Here is an 18,375-nt window from a genome sequence, read left to right as displayed (position 1 = left end):
TGCTTACTTCTTAATCTTTATTTTTCAAACTAGCTGTAAACACAATGTCAGTTTAGAGGCATAATTACTAGGACTATGTATGAATATTTGTCAGTCTAGTGCTGTACAACTTATATGATGAAATGACCATATTTCTACTCAGTATGATATACAGGTAAATATTCACTTGACTGTAGAAGGAAAGACATGTTAAAGCATTCACTCATGAGACAGTTTGCCAACTGTTTCTGAGTTATGTCTGTTAGCGGTAAAGTCTGAAAGTCACTGTATATAAGAAAGACTGATGTTTGCTGAGAAAGTAGGCAAATCAGAGTGTAAGCTGTTGATGAATGGAGAAAGATTTGAATATGATGATAATTTTAAGCATCTTGATATGGTGACAGAAAGGAGAGGTAAATATGTAAAGGAAGTTGTGGGTGATTTGTTCAAGAAAGAAACCTGGCCTGTGTTCTAAAGGTCTTGACACAAAACAGAATACTAAATACACAAACCTCTGAAAGGCTGCAAGAAAGCAGGTGGTGCCCATATTAATGTATTGGTGTGAGACTTTTGTATGGTGTGAGTTTGAATATTTATGAGTGAGAGCAATGGAATGGGACACTGTGCCATAATATGCTATATAGGGTGGGATGTAATTTTACTAAGTTTACATGTGTCACCTCTGATATAATCTACTCTGCTTCTAAGGGAATAGGCAAGAGTGCTGTCAACAGAAAAGTACGCAGAACAATTCTGCCTGAATTTTGAAGTTGGGTTTCTGACTCAGTTATGGGTGAAGCTTTTGCACTAAGCAGGAGGTTTGGGTTAGACTGTTACTAGCAAATACATCAGTGACTGTGGCTATGTTAAAGACTCAACTTGTATCTGTTAGATGAAGTTCTGTTAGTGTAAACAGTCAGAGTGGTTGATATTTTTCTGAGTTTAAAGACATGGACACGCAACTACATTAGTAACAAACTGCTAGAGATGGTTGTGTGCCAGTTCTGTTAATTCTGTTCCCCTCATATCTATATGAGAATCCCTAACCCTTTGAATATCTACTCCTCTACTAGTGTCTCATGGGTTTTACTTATGTATGTCTAGCACAAGTTGCCTTATTCTTTATTGTCTGCAAAGTGCTGTGCAGGATAAAGCAAAAGTACAACAAACAATACCATCTATCCATCATGACACTGTCCACAACACTCTCCACTGCAGGAATTATGGCTTTTAATCACAGCACATTCTGTATGAGTCTAAGATAATAACACTATTCTGTGTAAATCTACTGCACTTTGACGGAAAGAATGAGAATACAATTTGAAAAATACAAGTAGGGAGGAATGTTCCAAAAAGGTCAAATCATGTTTCAGTTTTATGACCAGTCCAAGCCTGATGCCATACCTTGCTAGGTAGGTTGGGTCCATAGTTTGAGTCCCGAGAAGCATCAACAATGAGTGCAAGTGGTGTGAAGAGGAAGTGCACCAACTCAGGTGCATTGGGGTCATGTATGTTTGCCTTCAGCCTAGCCTGGGAGGAGTAAACAGGAGTCAGGTTCAGCTAAAATACTTTACTGAACAAGGCTTGTTACCTGCTAAGACATACTTTGCAAATATTTATTATTAAACAATGCAAGTTACACTATTGTCACTCTATGTACTGCCAACTTTACCAAATATATACTATACCAAACAGTAATAAAAATAAAGTTGACATTGCTGATCAGACAACTGACAGCAGGAGAGTACTAATGCTGTAGTATATAAATGATAGACAGGTGATTAGCTGTCACAACAAGAATACAGAGAATTTTAATGAATATACATCATAATGACATCATAATGTTTATACAATGTAAGTGATACAGTAGTCATATATGTGTTACAACAATTATTGTAAGACAGACTAAGCTTAACTAATATCACTCACTGCAGAAAATCTTTTTTTCTTTCAGAGCTCATCACACATCCCTCATCTTCACTCAACCACTTAGCCCTCACTATCTCAAAAACTGACCATCCCACCCATTTACTTACAACACAATGCTTATTCTTTTGCCATCCTCCCTTTCATCTTCATAGGCCATGGTCACCTAGTTACCCCTTAAGATCCACTAATCCACACTTCACACTTTCATTGTTGTTGATTATGTTGATGTTGTTGCTGCTGCTGCTGCTGTTGTTGTTGAATAACCCCAGTCTGCTTGGCCGAACAGACCCCACAACTGCAGGCAAGCAACAGCCCCTGCAGGGCCATCTCATGAGGTGAACTGGTGTTCCCTTCTGGTAGATAGGGCCTTGTCACAGCATGGCACAGCAGAGATTGTGGTTTGGTTCCTAGATGGACTCCACATTTGCATCTCTCCACCCAGTTCACAGGGACACCATAGTAGGCTCCACATCACCCTTTTTATTTGGTTATATGGTTACCACACAGCATTGTACATGGTTTACTAAGTTACAGGAACCCATTAAGCTTGTCACTCAGTGCAGTGCCACCTACAGTAGAAGGAAGAGTAAAGTGACACGAAGGATGGGAGAAACGGGAAGAGAGGAAGGAAGATAAAAAAACAAATAAAAAAGGTAAAGGAAGAAGTAAGCAGCAATACATCAAGCTTGTGGATGATGGTCCCCACCACCTACCACTGAAACTAATTAATTTGTCCCATGACACTCATCTTTACAGGCACCCATGAATTCAGTCCTCCTGACAGACCACCACTTTCTACCTCTTCCTGTTAAGGCTGGTTTACATGGTCAGTTTCAAGTCATGCTGAAGTGTGTGGGTGTGGGTAAGTTTGTGTGTGCTGGCCAAACTTAATTACTGCATTTAGTTTGTTGAATATCCCACTTAAGCAGATTTGATTTTTTTTTCTATTTTCATAGTTTTCCAGCAATTTTTAATCAAAAGTTAAGCACCATGCTTCAAATTTGATTGTTTACCCCTTTAACTATGATATTCAAACTAGGATACAAGATTCTTACTAACAACAGATAATCTTAAGATGCAATAAGAAATCTTAAGAAGTCAAAGGTTTAAAAACTGTCTCCTTAACCCTTTCACTGTGATTATCAAACTTGGATATCTTATCCTATCTAAAGATGAGCTAATTTTCAGCTGTGAAATGTTACAAACCAGCCTTTACTCTTAACTACCATTCATCCCACTTTCCTTTCCTTAACAGATCACCTTCTCATGTCCTGTGCATCACATACTATCCTTGGCCCCTAAAATCCAATTACTTATTCTTCCATTTTATTAATGCTTTTCCTTGATGAATCTATTCACCTTAAGAAAGCAGCTCAGTACTAAAGGGATTTATGATGGCTGTATCTTACACCCTCCAGTTAAAAAAAAAAAAAAAAAAAACTCCTTAGAAAAAAAAAAAAAAAAACTACATGCACTCACTTTATGATGTGAATGCATCTGAAAATATCAACTGCGTAATAATTTATCGTATATCGAGTCGGTTATAACATGGATTCAATGGGGATATGTTTTTGACCAAGGGTCACCCACCCAGCAATCTAAAAACAAGTTTCCAACTCACCTAAAGTGGTTGTTATTTTACTGCACTGCACTTCACTTACCACATACAACCAAAATTAAGTCTATATACAAGTGTCCAGCTCACCTAAATTGGTTGTTATTTCATTTCATTGGGCTTCATTTACTTCTTGAACTCCATCACATTACTGTTCCTACAATCACACTAACACACCTGACAGTGACGAGTGGAAATGCCATCTTTGAACAAACAAATGACTAAGTTCGCATGAGGGCAACTAAATGAGCAAAAACAGTGATTGTATATGGACCAGTGAGGCTTTGTACAGGATCATAATCATTGTATAAGCAAAAATTTTATATACAGTATCAAAGACGATCCTAACTTTTTCATCATCATATATGCAAATCACTGTATATTGGTTCATCATAAAATGAGAACTGCTGTCTGAGCACCTGGAGGAAGATACAGTCATCAGTGTTGTCATTATTATCATCATCATCATCATCAACATCATGGAATATTCTTTTGCCCCATCAGGAGTCAGGAGCTAGGCTGTTCACCTCCAACATTTAAAGTGAATATTACCAGCCTCACTCACTCCTGAATGGCAGTAGTGGATCCCAACTATTCCTCAGATGTAGGCCCTCACTGGCTCCATCCAGTTGGATCACCCTACCCATTGAACACCAGGCATCATCTGGCTGTATGGTTACCAACTAACATAACAAATAGGAGGAAGATATTCGCCGGCTGAGGCGTACAGAAATGACAATGATTAGGTGGATGTGCAGTGCGTCCCTGCGTCCAAGGCCTGGAGGGGCTGGGTTTACAATGGAAGAGTTGAGAGGTAGGATGGGACTGGAGTGTATTGGTGTTGTGATGAGGAGAGGTAGATTGAGGTGGTTTGGACATGTGGAGAGGATGGGGGATGATAATTGAGTGAGGAGGGTGAGAAGTGTTAATATTGGGGGTGGGGTTATGAGGGGTAGACCGAGAAAGACATGGGACGAGGTCATTAAGTGTGACCTTAGGGTTAAGGGACTGAACAGGGAGGCTGCAATGGATCGTGCAGCGTGGAGAGCCGCCTTTAGGTGACCAAGGCTGACACATGCAAGCATGTTGGAGCCTTTAAAAACGAAAACGAAAAACGAAAACAGGAAACCACTAAGCCTGTCACTCGATGTAGATTTACCTGAAGGCAGCACTGCACTAAGTGAGTGGATGATGGGCAACCCATCTTCTGTGTATAAAACTTGTCATCAGATTCACATATTACAGTATATCTCCCACCCTGATACAGTACAACTTATTTACACCCTGTCCCTCCCAACATCCCACCCCTCCCCTTACTACTCTCTTTCATAAATAGTTACTCACAAGGAGGTTGAAGGATAGTTTGAACTTCTGGAATATATCTACAAATTCCATCTCTGGGGGTGGTTTGGCACGCATGGATAGCAGCCCGTCGCCAATGTCTTTCTTCTTTGACTTGCGGGATCTGTTTAAAAGGGTAAAATAACCCATGATCAACAAAGTCATTACATGAGCAAATTATTTCTTCCCATCACTGTTCTTGTATTCTATGAAAGATCTAGTATGGAAGAGGAAAAATACACTTAGATATGAGTGCTTGGAAGAGAGGCAACTGGTAATGCTGGAAAGGGAAGGCTTTAATTTACATAGGAGAAGAGATTTAAGTCATATACTTCATAAGTGAAAGAGTGGATGTGAGGTGTGTCTCCAAGGGCGAGACAGCTGTGTAAAGACAGAATGTCTTGGAGAATTTCTGTCATGATTACCCCTCTAATAATGAGTTCCCAGAATGTATACAACAAACTGTATATTCCTGCATCGTTAAACTATACTGGTATTTATTCCAGCAGGTGAAGAATAGTGGGAATAACATATCAACTCCAATCTTTTAAAATCAGCATCAGTGACCTCCAACTTACCTGCGACGACGTTCGAGTTCTCGGGTAGCAGCAGCAGTGTGTTGGAGCCGGGCAATGAAACGCTCAATGTCATCGAAGCAAGAGTTAAGGATAGCCACATCACGTTCATATTTTTCACTACTTGTGGAGGATACATCATCATTGTGGCTTACACTCGACCTTTCAGATCTTGCACCTCGAACCTCTCCCCGCACCTCGCTGTCAGCTATGATGACACAAAAACATGCATTAGAAATACAGTAAGCAATAATAATCTTACATACTGTAACATTGCACTCATCATGAGATGTTGAAGTCACCACGCTAAGCTACCACACTCCACAACATTTAGCGGCAGGTGACCAGCCAACACTTTTAATGGCTTTACATGCCTGTATCTTAGGATTTCAAACTACAGGAATGTGTACAGCATGTGATCTTCACCCTGACTAGCACACACACCACTACAATATTGCTTTTGCAACAGATTCATTGTATCTACATACTGTACAACATTCTAAATGCAGTACAGTGCCCACAGTAAACTTACATTATACCAGAACCTGCTACAACAAGACTCCCATTATAACACACAGGACAATCTCCCACTATGAAGTTTTTGGGAGAGGAAGATATGCCTGTGCATGATGCAGAAGAGTACTGCTACAGCTAGGGTGCACATACGTTTATCCACACGTACATCTATCCACCATGCATGTAATATAACTCACAACAAAATAGAAGTGTTGTGCTATATGAGAATGTATGTTTGAGGTCAAAATGCAGACAAGCAGTGCTTAGGTACTCTTCAGGTTATGTGGAACTCCTACTGCCCTTCACCCTTAGCTAAAAATAATAGACCTCTGGCTACATAGAGTCAGTTACAAGTATCAGATGATTTCATTCAGCTGAGGGTGGAGCTCATGTTGGGTAGAGATTGTTGCTGTTTTGGCCCTAGGTTCTTAGTCATAAGTCAAGTGGACTGTAGGCTGAAGCTGTCCTTCTGCAATCCACCTACCTCCATTTGGGGGATGGGGAGCAAGATGAAAGACATTTGTCATTGTTTTTGTTGCTGCTGCTGCTTAACCTGCCTGTCTGCCCATGTGGACCCACAGACCATAGGTATGCAACCGCTTTTTTGGGGCCATCCCACAAGTACAGTACAATACATACATCGTGTAGGGAACCAGCACCTCACTATGTGTGATCCTGTGTTTGGCCCAAAAATTCTGAATGAGATGAAATGAGTGGGCTGAGCATTAATGTGATGGACCTGCCAGTCCTCTGCCTCCCATACTTTCATCTCTTGGAGATTTTTTGGCCAAACACAGGATTACACAGGTCTGGTAGGCTCCCTACTCTCCTAACATGGCTCCCTGTGACTTCTGATGATTTCCTAAACCCTAAGATGGGGGGTGCGGTAACACAGTGGTAGTGCGCCGGACTCGTAATCGGGGGATTGCGAGTTCGAGCCTCGCCCGGGCTGCCGTGCCGGGAGTGGTAGCTCGCTCCTGTAACCCTAGCGGGGCTATATAGTCCAATACAGGGCTTAGCTCGGGGGAACTCCATTTCTCCCATAAACCCTAAGATGCTGCTGAAGGGTTCATGATTTGAGGACACAAATGAGATCAAGACAAATGTGACAAAGATCTTGGTGATTCCCAAAACTGGCTTTACAAAATGTTTCCAGCAATGGAAAGACCATTGGGTTACGTGTGTTGAGTCTCAAGGGGCATACTTTGAAGGGGATTAAAGTCTGATTTTTTTTTTTTTTTTTTTTAACTGTCCCAGCCCAGGGAGGGGTTCGTGGACGGGTATTGTTTTCACTCGGTTTGTCTGTATGTTTGTTTGTTTATTTGTTTGTTTGTCTGTCTGTCTGTCTGGCTGTTAACAACTACAGTATACGCAAAAACTAATGGTGCGATTTTGATTTAAATTACAGGGATGATGGGCTATTACCTGATCACTTTATTATATTTTGGGCCAAATTGGGCTATGGCCCAGGCTGTGTGCCCAAAACAGGTAAAAAAAAAAAAAAAAAAAAAATTCGCCATAACTCCTTTAAAATTCGTCATATCGACATAAAACCAAAACCTAAAGGTGTATCTTTCAACTCTGCATCCTATAACATGCCGCACTACATCAGGGAGGTCACCCCCCAGTTAATGATAAGGGGGACAGTGTCACGTGGGTCAGGCCTAAAATTTCAAATGGGCATAAAATCGTCAATTTCATTCAATTTACTCCAAATTTGATATGTGACATCTTTGATTAGATATCCTGTTACGTTTATACATCAGGACTAAAATGACTGCCAGGAATGGGTTTGCTGTGTTTTTGCACTGCTACTTGTTTTTCCTTCTTTCACCAGCTGACGCTTTTCAACCAGACCTTGTATATATACTGTGATGTACAGGAAGTCAGGAAACTAATGGGGAAAGAGGAGTAAACATGAAAACACGAGCACCAAAGAGGGGAGGAAAGATGCTGACAGCCAATGAAATGGAACAAAAGAATATAAACAAGTAGTGGTACGAGGCTTAGCTGATACAATAATGAAGATGGACTAAAATGACCAAGGGGAGGAAAGAATAGAGTAACAAGAAGGTGCACTCTGAGAGTGCAATACTCACACCCAACATTTAACTCTGTCCTGACGATTGACCAATTGTTCTTAAAATTGAACCACCACATCCTAGCCCGACCCTCAATCTTTCCACCAAGTAAAAGTCCAACTTGGATCAAAACTGCTAGTTAACCTTACCCCGTGATCTTGACTTTCGACCTATTGTTTTCAAAATCAAATCTCTTCATCCTTGGCTGACTCTCAGTCCTTCCATCTAATATGGTCCAATCAAAACTGAGTTGTAACGTCAAACCTTTGACCTTGACCTAGGACTCTGATCTTTGACTATTCTAAAAATAGAATCATTTCATCCTTGCCTCATCTTAACCCTTCCACTAAGTTTGGTCTAAACCAGATAACTACTTATGGCGATCTTGTTGTGTGACCCTGGCAACTGATCTACGTTATAAAAAAAAAAAAAAAAAAAAACTTCCTCTTAACCCTGCTACCATATTTGGTCCCAATCAGATCAAAACCGTTCGATTTCTTTTGCGCGCGCACGCACGCACGCACGCACACACACACACACACACACACACACACACACACACACACACACACACACACACACACACACACACAACCTAGTGTAGAAGTGAGAAACTAGACGAGGCCGGAAAATGAGCCACGGTCAACCAGTGAAGCACAATTAAAGAAAAACGAAACGAAATGACAGGAAAGTCAACAGATACCGTAACAAGGGCGGTTATAAGGGCTGATTTTAATGAAAGGCAGGACAAGACAGAAAGGAAAAGTCAGAACGCACACATTAAGATGGGCGGGAAATCAAAACCTGTGAGGTGGGTTACTACATAATCGAAGGATACTAGTGCGCAACTAAATGTATGTCTGAAATTAATGGGGGAGGAGAGAAAGGGTGAGTAAAAACCAGAAGTTACGCAACAAAAGGCAAGAACTCAGCCGGAGTCAAATAGGGGAGCGAAAAAAAAAAAAAAACACACACACACACACAGGAGCTAACCCAAATGTTTATATTATATACGGACAGAAACTGCTACGAGGAAGAAGAGAAAGGACATACAAAACTGTGAACCGAAGCAACTACATGGAAAGGAAACCTGAGTCAGTGAAGCAGAATAAAATGAACTAGAGGCACTAAAATGAAGCTGCAATATACCAAAAGGGACAATAATATATGATGCCCCATTTCACACTAGGTGACTACGAAACCTGTAAGAGACTCACAGTAAACTCAAGTAATACCGTGGGTACCCCTAAAACAATACCACAATTAGATTTAAAAATTTTCTGTAACGGGACGCTCCCGATTCATCCCCTGGAAAAGGGAGTGCCTTGACCCAGTCCTTGTGCGTGCTGTGGAATGGGAAAAATGAGAACCTCGGCAACAAAAGAGATGAGAAAAGTCAGTGAAACAGAATAAGAAAAAAAAAAAATGGTAGGAAGGGCATCAGTAGGACACTAAGTAGTTAGCTTAAACAGGACAATAAAAAAAAAAATGACTGAAATTACCGACAGAAAGGTGTAAAATTGAGGCCTGAGGCAACAAGACAGGAGGAAAACCACATAGCCAGCCAGTGGAACAGGTGACCTTGTGGTGCTGACATTGCCACGCTAACTCCGAACAAATGAGTCTACTTCCTTACTGTTCACCTGCCACTCGAATACCTTTATTTTTCATCATATATTTAATGTCACTGTGTTCTTACTACTGTGTCTGTCACTGCGAACAAAATGAGTCTACAGTGTTTCAGAATGTATAAAAAAAGGGGGCGTACTCTGAAAACTAAACGTAAATAATAGGTATACAATTATAAAATAATTTTCGTGATACTGCCGTATTGTTAATTTTGACAGGGCAATTACGTACATAAGTCCTGATAAATATATATATATATATATATATATATATATATATATATATATATATATATATATATATATATATATATATATATAATGTGTGTGTGTGTGTGTACAGTATATATATATATATATATATATATATATATATATATATATATATATATATATATATATATATAATAGTTAACCTGCATGACGAATTACGAAGCGCATTCAACATCAAGTAGCAACACGTTATACTCTCATTAAAGGTTTCACAAAGGACTCGGAGGATGAAGGATTATCGACACTTCCCGAACTGTTGTAAGAATAAGAATGTACATCTAAACTAAACGCTGTTCCTCCGTCCCGCAATTATTATCGAATCTACAACATGTGGTCTTATTACAAACCTATCACGGAGGAAACTACGCAAAGCATCAACGAAATGAGCTGCCTAAAATCCTTTGTAGCTGGTCAAATTCTGCAGATAAACCGTGATAAATAACCTATGAAATAACCGGAGTGTTTTGCAAGAACCTTTTCAAGAATCCTGTTGGTGACGAACATCCTGAGATAAGAAGTCACAGTAAAACACAAAGTTCGCATACTGCAGCCAAAGGGTTGAGGCAGAAGAAAGGCGCGATGTCCTTCCGGACTGCAGTGAAAAAGTTAGGTGAGCAGCATTCCTACACCCGAACGTGACTGGGAGGCCCGGGCATCACCACACACCACCACATCCCCCTTCACCACACAGACACACACACACACACACACACACCTACCTCAAGGTGGGCACGGCATAGAATATATTTGACTTTTTTTTTTTGTGTGTGTGTGTGTGTCCGACTCTGGGCATAGGCTTCACAGCCTGCTATCAAGGCCCAGTAGTCCTCCTGCATACCATACACCTCTACATGTCACCACTCCGGCGCTAACACCCAACGTCCATATTGAATACGCGCTAGGCTGTCTCATACAGGGCTGGTGTATTGGTATTAGCGGGGGTATTTTGACGACATGTCGGCGGGTCTTCTGGTAGATCAGTAAAGTTTGCTCTTCATGAAATTCAAATCCTTAAACTGTTCCCCGCACCAGCGGGGATTTGAACATGGGTCCGGTAGGACTGCAGGCCACCTCTCTACCGACTGAGCCACCGCCTCCTACCTGTCACTGTCACTCTTTTGCCTGCCACTCCGCTCCTTTTGTCTATCTATCTATAGCCCGACACCCTAATCCCGCAAAGGGTGGCCGCAGACAAAACGCCTCCAAGTCGCTCTGTCATCCACCATTTGACTACCCTCCCCCCAACTCACCCCCCCCCTCCCTCATATACCTCTCAACTCCATCCCTCCACCTCATCCTCGGTCCACCCCTCCCTCTCCCTCCCTCCACCTCACCTACATACACCCTCTTAGTCAGTCTTTCATTCTACATTCTCTCCACATGTCCAAACCACCTCAGTGTATTTCTCCTAATCTTCTCAACCACATCCACATCCACCCCACAACGTTCCTTCACTTCTTCATTCGTCAACCTGTCCCTCCACGTCACTCCACATGCTCCTTTCAAGTAACTCATTTCCACTGCTCTCACTCTTGACTTGTTCCCCTCGTGCAAGGTCCACGCCTCGCTTCCATACGTCAGGGTAGGGATCACAATACTATCATGCTTCTTAACTTCCATACTCACCTCCCTATTTCTCATCACTGCTTTCAGTGAACCAACAACCTTCCTTCCCTGCTGTACCCTTTCACGCACTTCATCCCCCACAGTTCTATCCTTACTCATCACACTACTCAAGTACTTGAATGCACTCACATTCTCCATATCCTCACCATCCAACCTCACTGTACATTCTGTGACTTCATTCCTCTCAAACACCATAACTTTACTTTTGTTTACATTAACTTTCAGCTTCCTCCTCCTACACACTATCCCAAATTCATTCACCAAATCTTGCAACTCTCATTCATCTTCACTCAGCAATACTGTATCATCAGCAAACAGCAACACCGGAATCTTCCAAATCTCACCCTCATTCATTAGAGCCACCCCAACATTCACTGCCCTACCTTGCACCTCCTTTACAACCCCATCCATGTATATATTAAACAGCCATGGAGACATCACACAACCCTGTTTCAGTCCCACATTGAGATCAAAGAACTCATTCAGCTCACCATCCACTCGCACCGTAGCCCTAGCTTCTTCGTACATACTCTTCACAGCATTCAACAATTTCCCCTCCACCCCATATATTCTTAATAGCTTCCACATACCTTGCCTATCTATTCTGTCATAAGCTTTCTCCAAGTCCATGAAGGCACCATACACTTTCTTTCCCTTCTCTATATACTTCTCCACTAAACATCTTAGAACAAATATCTGATCTACACACCCTTTTCCCTTCCTAAATCTCCCTTGTTCTTCTCCAACTAGCTCCTCTGTCATATGCCTAACCCTATCAATGAGTATTCTACCATATATTTTACCAGTCACACTAAGAAGGCAAATACCCTTATGGTTACCACATACTTCTCTCTCCCCTTTTCCTTTATATAAAGGAACAGTTATACCTGATTTCCAGTCCTCTGGAACCCTTCCCTCTTCCCAAGCCAATCTACACAACTTCCATATCCACTCCACAACAATTTCACCCCCATATCTCAGCATTTCACCACACACTCCATCAAATCCTGGGGCCTTTCCCATCTTGATCTTCATTGCTTCCACTACTTCCGCCCTACTGATCTCTTCCTCCCTCCTCTCATCTCTTCTTCTCCCAGCCATTCCCCAACCACTTATACTCGCATTGCTCTCACTCTCTACATTCAACAAATCCTCAAAGTGCTCCTTCCATCTCCTCACTTTCTCTCTTCTCCACCAACAATCTATTATTCCTATCTTTCACTCCCCTACTATATCCCCTTTCACACTGCCTTACTTTCTTTACCTCCTTCCAAAACAATTTCTTACTCTCCCTCCATTTCACACTAAGACTCCTCCCAAACTCTTCATCCACTTTCTTCTTACTCTTCTTCACCAGTCTCTTCACCTCCCTTCTCCTGCTCACATATACCTCTCTCTTCTCTGCCCCACTAAAAAAAAAAAAAAAAAAAAACATCACGGAAGAATAGTGACAGCCTGAATGAACCTTTTCATTACGATAAATTATTTCTCCTGTTTCTTACTATCACCATTCGATTTTATTAAACTTGTGTGAGATCCTGCCGTGAAGGGGTTAATGGGAGCTATACGTATACCTCCAATTTGATGTCTCCGTAAGTTGAATAAATTATCACTAAGTAGCAAGAATTAAGTGGAAAAAGTACTACTACTTCTGACTTACAGTTTTTAAGTGCAAAGCGAACAACACTAATGAATTCGGTCCGTGAACTGGCCGCAGAAAACAACCCATCCAAGATCCATACAGATACGAATAATGCCTGTCCTGGTCCTCTTACCTCTGCTCATCTCCGTCCTCATCATCCTCTGGTAGGAGTGTCTGGCGCGCTCCACGGCCCGAGCACTCTCCCTCCTGTCTGAGCCCTGGTGCACCATCTTACAAATTTTTTATCCGCAGGTCTGCTTACAACCACCACGCCTCAGTTTGCAACTCACTCTTATTAAGTTTCACCCTGATTGCAGAAGGTGCGATCACAATTCCTCTTGCTTCTGTCTATTGATTTTCCCTCGACTGGGTGCCGAGTACATAAACTACTATACACTCTTGTAAGCAATAAAAATCAACCCAAAATCAGTTTGAATGTTTTTACGCCGGTGTGTTCTGGTCATATATTGGCTTTACAGTTCACGCACGGAAATTATATTTGATGTTTCAATGGAAATAACTAATTTTAAACTAATTCTTTCGTTAATTATAAAGTTATCCACGAAAATCGGAGGCCACTGAATGTTCTCACTGCACAGTACTATACCCAACATAGATGTTTTCGCGAATAAAAAGTACAATACAATCAAACGTAGATATTCCTTCACTGTAGTCTGTTTTCCGCTGAGCAACAATATTAATTCTGCATGCCTCTCCACCGTCGTATGTGCAGAATACAGCCGGTCACTTCACTATACTGAAGTTCCGTCGAATACGCAGAGTCGATTCAAGAACTTAGCAAGTGCAAATGTGGCTTCACTCTTACTAAATGTTCCGTCGAGCACCCTGTGTCGATCCAAGAACTTAGTAAATGAGGCAACCATGTATGAAAAATTAGTTTCATCTATAGTCACTTAGTTTTTTTTTTCCCCTGGGTTAGACTGCGTTTTTCCAATGACTGTCTTTTCATCAGTGCTTATCCCATCACTGATAAAATACGAGAAGAATCAGGTCGTTGTGAATTTCAGGTATTTATCTTTTTTTTTTTTGTTCGTAACCTGTGGGATCAAGAAAAATGGTAATCTCTTTGCTTCACCATGGGGGAAAAATAATAATTGTTAGTCTCTTAATTCGAGACTTTTTTTTTTTCTTTCTACGTTCAGAAAACTTATCTTTTCAACTTCGAATGACTCTCAGTTGATAAAGAAAGGCACTCCCAGCATGACACCTCAAAAATAAGCACAAACACGGTCGCTTCGGTAACTCTGCACCAAAAACAATGGTTCACGATAACTAGGGGTGACTACTGTGTGGAGTTGATTACATTCTCATGGTTTTTACCGTAATCGCCCATCACTCCCACCCATTACATTATGTCACGTTTTTGAGGGACAGATTTCATGTACGTATTCCGCGATCCCCAATTTTTACATTATTTTCAGTTTCTTTCCATTGTCACTATTTTTTTTTTTTTTCGCTATACCTGTCCTTTTCATTCTAATCCCTTTTACTCCTCCCTCATTCCTGTTTCTAGCCTGTCATCTTAGTTTCATTTCATTTTTTTTTTCTCTCTCCCACTGAGTATGCACTAAGTTATTTTACATTCATTTCCTTGGTCCTTCTAAATGAGGAGTTCTGTTAGCCACCTTGCAGTCTAATACCTGTTTACTTACCCACTTAACCCCTTCAGTACGATAGTCTCTGTAGTTTATTCTTGCTGTCTCTATATTACTTCATTCAACTTAAGAAGGACCTTTATTAGTGAAGGAATTGATGGCTAAATGTAACCCATTCGGTTAAAAAAAAAAACTATGAAAAAAAAAGTTCTAAAAAAGAACAAGAATCATTTTTTTACGTCATCCGACTGTGGAGGGTTAAGGTGGTACCAATTTTCATCTCTAAATCTTACCCACTCATCTTTTCACTTCTCTACGCTGTACCACTGTTGTCCAGCCATTTTTATATTCACCAAACTTTAAAATCAACCTTTTACTCATCCATGTCAACATTACATCATACGCGTACCCAACATCCAAACCTACTGGTCATGACGGCTGCCACAAGAACAAACACTGCGGCAGATGCTGAGGTGATCAAACACCTTTACGTATTATGGAACTAGTACTACCAGCAAAACTGTACAAATACATATCACATCCATTATAACGACCTCCTTTGCGGCAAGTAGTTAAGTAGCGATTGCCGTTTGAAAAGACACAAGATCACTCCTGGGCTGGGGCTGGGAAGTTGAGAAGAAAAAAAAATATTGCTGTCACCCAAAAATATGTGCGCCACCACTACAATACCACCGCCCCCACAACTTACCATCAGCACGATATCCCTATCACCCAGCACTATCCCAGGTCACACCACTCTTCTACACCCACCACAACCATCCACAACTACTACAACCAACCACACCTGTCACAACTAACCAAAACTACCACCACCAATCACAACTACCACAACCAACTACACCTATCACAGCTAACCAAAAACTACCACCATCGATCACAACCAACCACACTTATCACAAGCTCCCAAGCTACCACCACCACCAACCACAACTACCACAACCAACCACACCGACCACCAATAATCCCAACTACCACAACCAATCACACCTCTCATAACCATAACCATCAACTACCAACTACCGTCATCAACCACAACTACCATCACAATCACCTTCCCTCTCACCAAACACTATCACTATTCACAACCACGACGCAAACTCTGCCACCAGCTGTCCACATCACCATATGGCAGTTGTGGTGCTACAGCTTCTCCCCCCCCCTTTCCAACACACACACACACACACACACACACACACACACACACACACACACACACACACACACACACACACACACACACACACACACACACACACACACACACAATTACTCAACTGACCACCTGCTGTGTACGGGATCGGAACTGAAGGCTGAGGCTGAGGAATAAACAGGTCGAATGATTTGCAAGAAATGAATGGCTACGCCATAAAGTGATGAATTAGTGAACACTAGAGATATATAACAAAAAATAAAATCTAACCCATTCAATAAGCAGGAACTCCTAATCAGGCCTATTTTATTGAGGACAACGCCTCAAGGATTGTACTCATTTTCTGAAGTAGTTACGTCCCTCAAAACCCTTTTACGACCTAAATGGCATTAACTATTTCATTCAAGCAAATGGCATAAGATACTCAGCTAGTGACTATACCAATCCTTAAAGGGTTAATCACTTCACTACTATGACGTATTTTTTTTTTTTATTAGTCTCGCTATCTACGGACAAATGAACTGAACTTAGGATGAGCGAGTTTTAACAGGAGGGGTTAGAGTTGCTTGAGAGGAGCATGCGGAGTTACATGGAGAGACACTGACAAATGAGGATGTGAAGGAGGGTTGTGGTATGGATGTGGATGTGACAGAAAGCGTTAGGAGAAATACAATGAGGTGGTTTGGCCATGTGGAGAGGTTGGAGAGCGAGAGACTAACGAGAAGAATGTATGTGAGTGAGGTGGATGGGGAGGCCGAAGATGAGATAGAGGGATGGAGTCAAGAGGTATATGAGAGAGTGAGAGGGGTATAAGCTGGGGTGAGGGCAGTGAAATGTCGGGGGACAGGGCGACACTGAGGCGATCTGTTCATGGCCACCCCTTACGGGACTGAGGCGTATGGCATTTAGATAGATGGACAGATAGTTAGGTTAGACACAAGTTTCTCAAATCCCTTCATTACCTGGACACTCTTATATTTCAGTATTAGACGGCAGCAATATATATATATATATATATATATATATATATATATATATATATATATATATATATATATATATATATATATATATATATATATATATATAAAATAGGACTGAAGCTGTAAATGCTGACCACAGATATGTTTGCAAGTTGATGAGGACATTAAATGGAGAACTCTGGACGTTTTATAACGTACTTAATAGGACCCTTTATCAGTGTACTACACCATCATTATAACACCCATCAATACCTCGACACATGCTACAACATAAACATCTATTTACAAATATCACAGCCACATACCTTAATTATCAAACTTCAATGACATCTGTATCTTTCCCCAGAAAATACTCAAGAAGCAACTGTGCTGTAATTACGTAAGTCTCTCTCTCTTTCTCTCTCTTTTACGAAATCCATTACATGAGTCAAAATGCCACAAACAAGCCACACCCCATCCCAGGCGATCCTCTAACACCCCTCCCTCTTCCCACCATCCCTACCCCCTGCACTCCATGACTCTCTCCTCCATCTCCCTCCCCCTCCCATAGCTCCCCCTTCCCCTTCCTCTTCCCGCCATCTCTTCCCTTCCTCCATCCCTTTGCCCTCCATCTTCCTTTCCTATTCACTTGGTCCCCTTCCCCCTTTACTAGGTTTTCCCTCCCCTATCTCCCCTTCTGTAGCCCCTCCTTCATCTCCGTCCCCCTTTCCATAGTTTCCACCCTTTCCCACTATCCCCCCTCCTCTAACGCCCCTCTCCTCGTTCCCTCCCCCCCTCACTTCCTTCTCCTTCAATAGTTCCCACCTCATCTCGCTCCCCCTTATTCTCACCACCCCCTGCCCCTCCCCTGCCTGGCGGTTAATGATGATTGTGTAATTTAGGGCTAGTGAGTGGGCAGATAATTAGTTCAAACCACCGTCCAGTGAAACCTGACAACATAACTCACTTTCCCATCACTTCTGTCATATTGCTTCCTGACTCACTTTCGATTACATTCTTAACCCCTTCACACACACTTTTATTATTATTATTATTATTATTATTATTATTATTACTGTTGTTGTTGTTGTTATATCCGAATGATTTTATTAGACTTTGGAATTATGTCTCAGTAGAGCGGTTGATGAATTAACACTATACACCTAATTCCTCCATTTCAAAACGTCTGGGCCAGGGGGAAAATCGTCTGATGCTAGTAAGTGTATTACATTAAACATTCTCGGACTGAAGGAGTTTAATACTTCACTATTTCGGAGTAATTTCTCCGAAACTAACAATTTATCAAGGAACTTCCGGATCTACAGCCAGTATTTCGTATACTACTGTATATACCCAGCAGAATTAGAATAGAGCATAGTAAAAAAAAAAAAAAATGAAGTAGTCTGAATTTATACCCAGCA

General features: G+C 41.3%; 1 protein-coding gene across 1 annotated transcript in view; it reads right to left on the bottom strand.

Moving 5' to 3' along the window:
* LOC145406435 (epidermal growth factor receptor kinase substrate 8-like protein 1) overlaps positions 1 to 18,375 on the bottom strand; it is a 117,605-nt gene that overhangs the window by 63,429 nt on the left and 35,801 nt on the right. The window contains exons 2-4 of the mRNA XM_080277590.1: positions 5,443 to 5,647; positions 4,868 to 4,988; positions 1,384 to 1,509 (exon numbers count right to left, since the gene is read on the bottom strand). Of these exons, the coding sequence (XP_080133716.1) occupies positions 1,384 to 1,509; positions 4,868 to 4,988; positions 5,443 to 5,647 (452 nt within the window). The remainder of the gene's footprint in view (positions 1 to 1,383; positions 1,510 to 4,867; positions 4,989 to 5,442; positions 5,648 to 18,375) is intronic.

The sequence above is a fragment of the Coenobita brevimanus genome, chromosome 70 (genome assembly GCF_032717465.1).
Source record: "Coenobita brevimanus isolate Jiangsu-jjx chromosome 70, ASM3271746v2, whole genome shotgun sequence".
NCBI lineage: Eukaryota > Metazoa > Arthropoda > Malacostraca > Decapoda > Coenobitidae > Coenobita > Coenobita brevimanus.
This window is presented reverse-complemented; position numbering and strand designations above follow the sequence as displayed.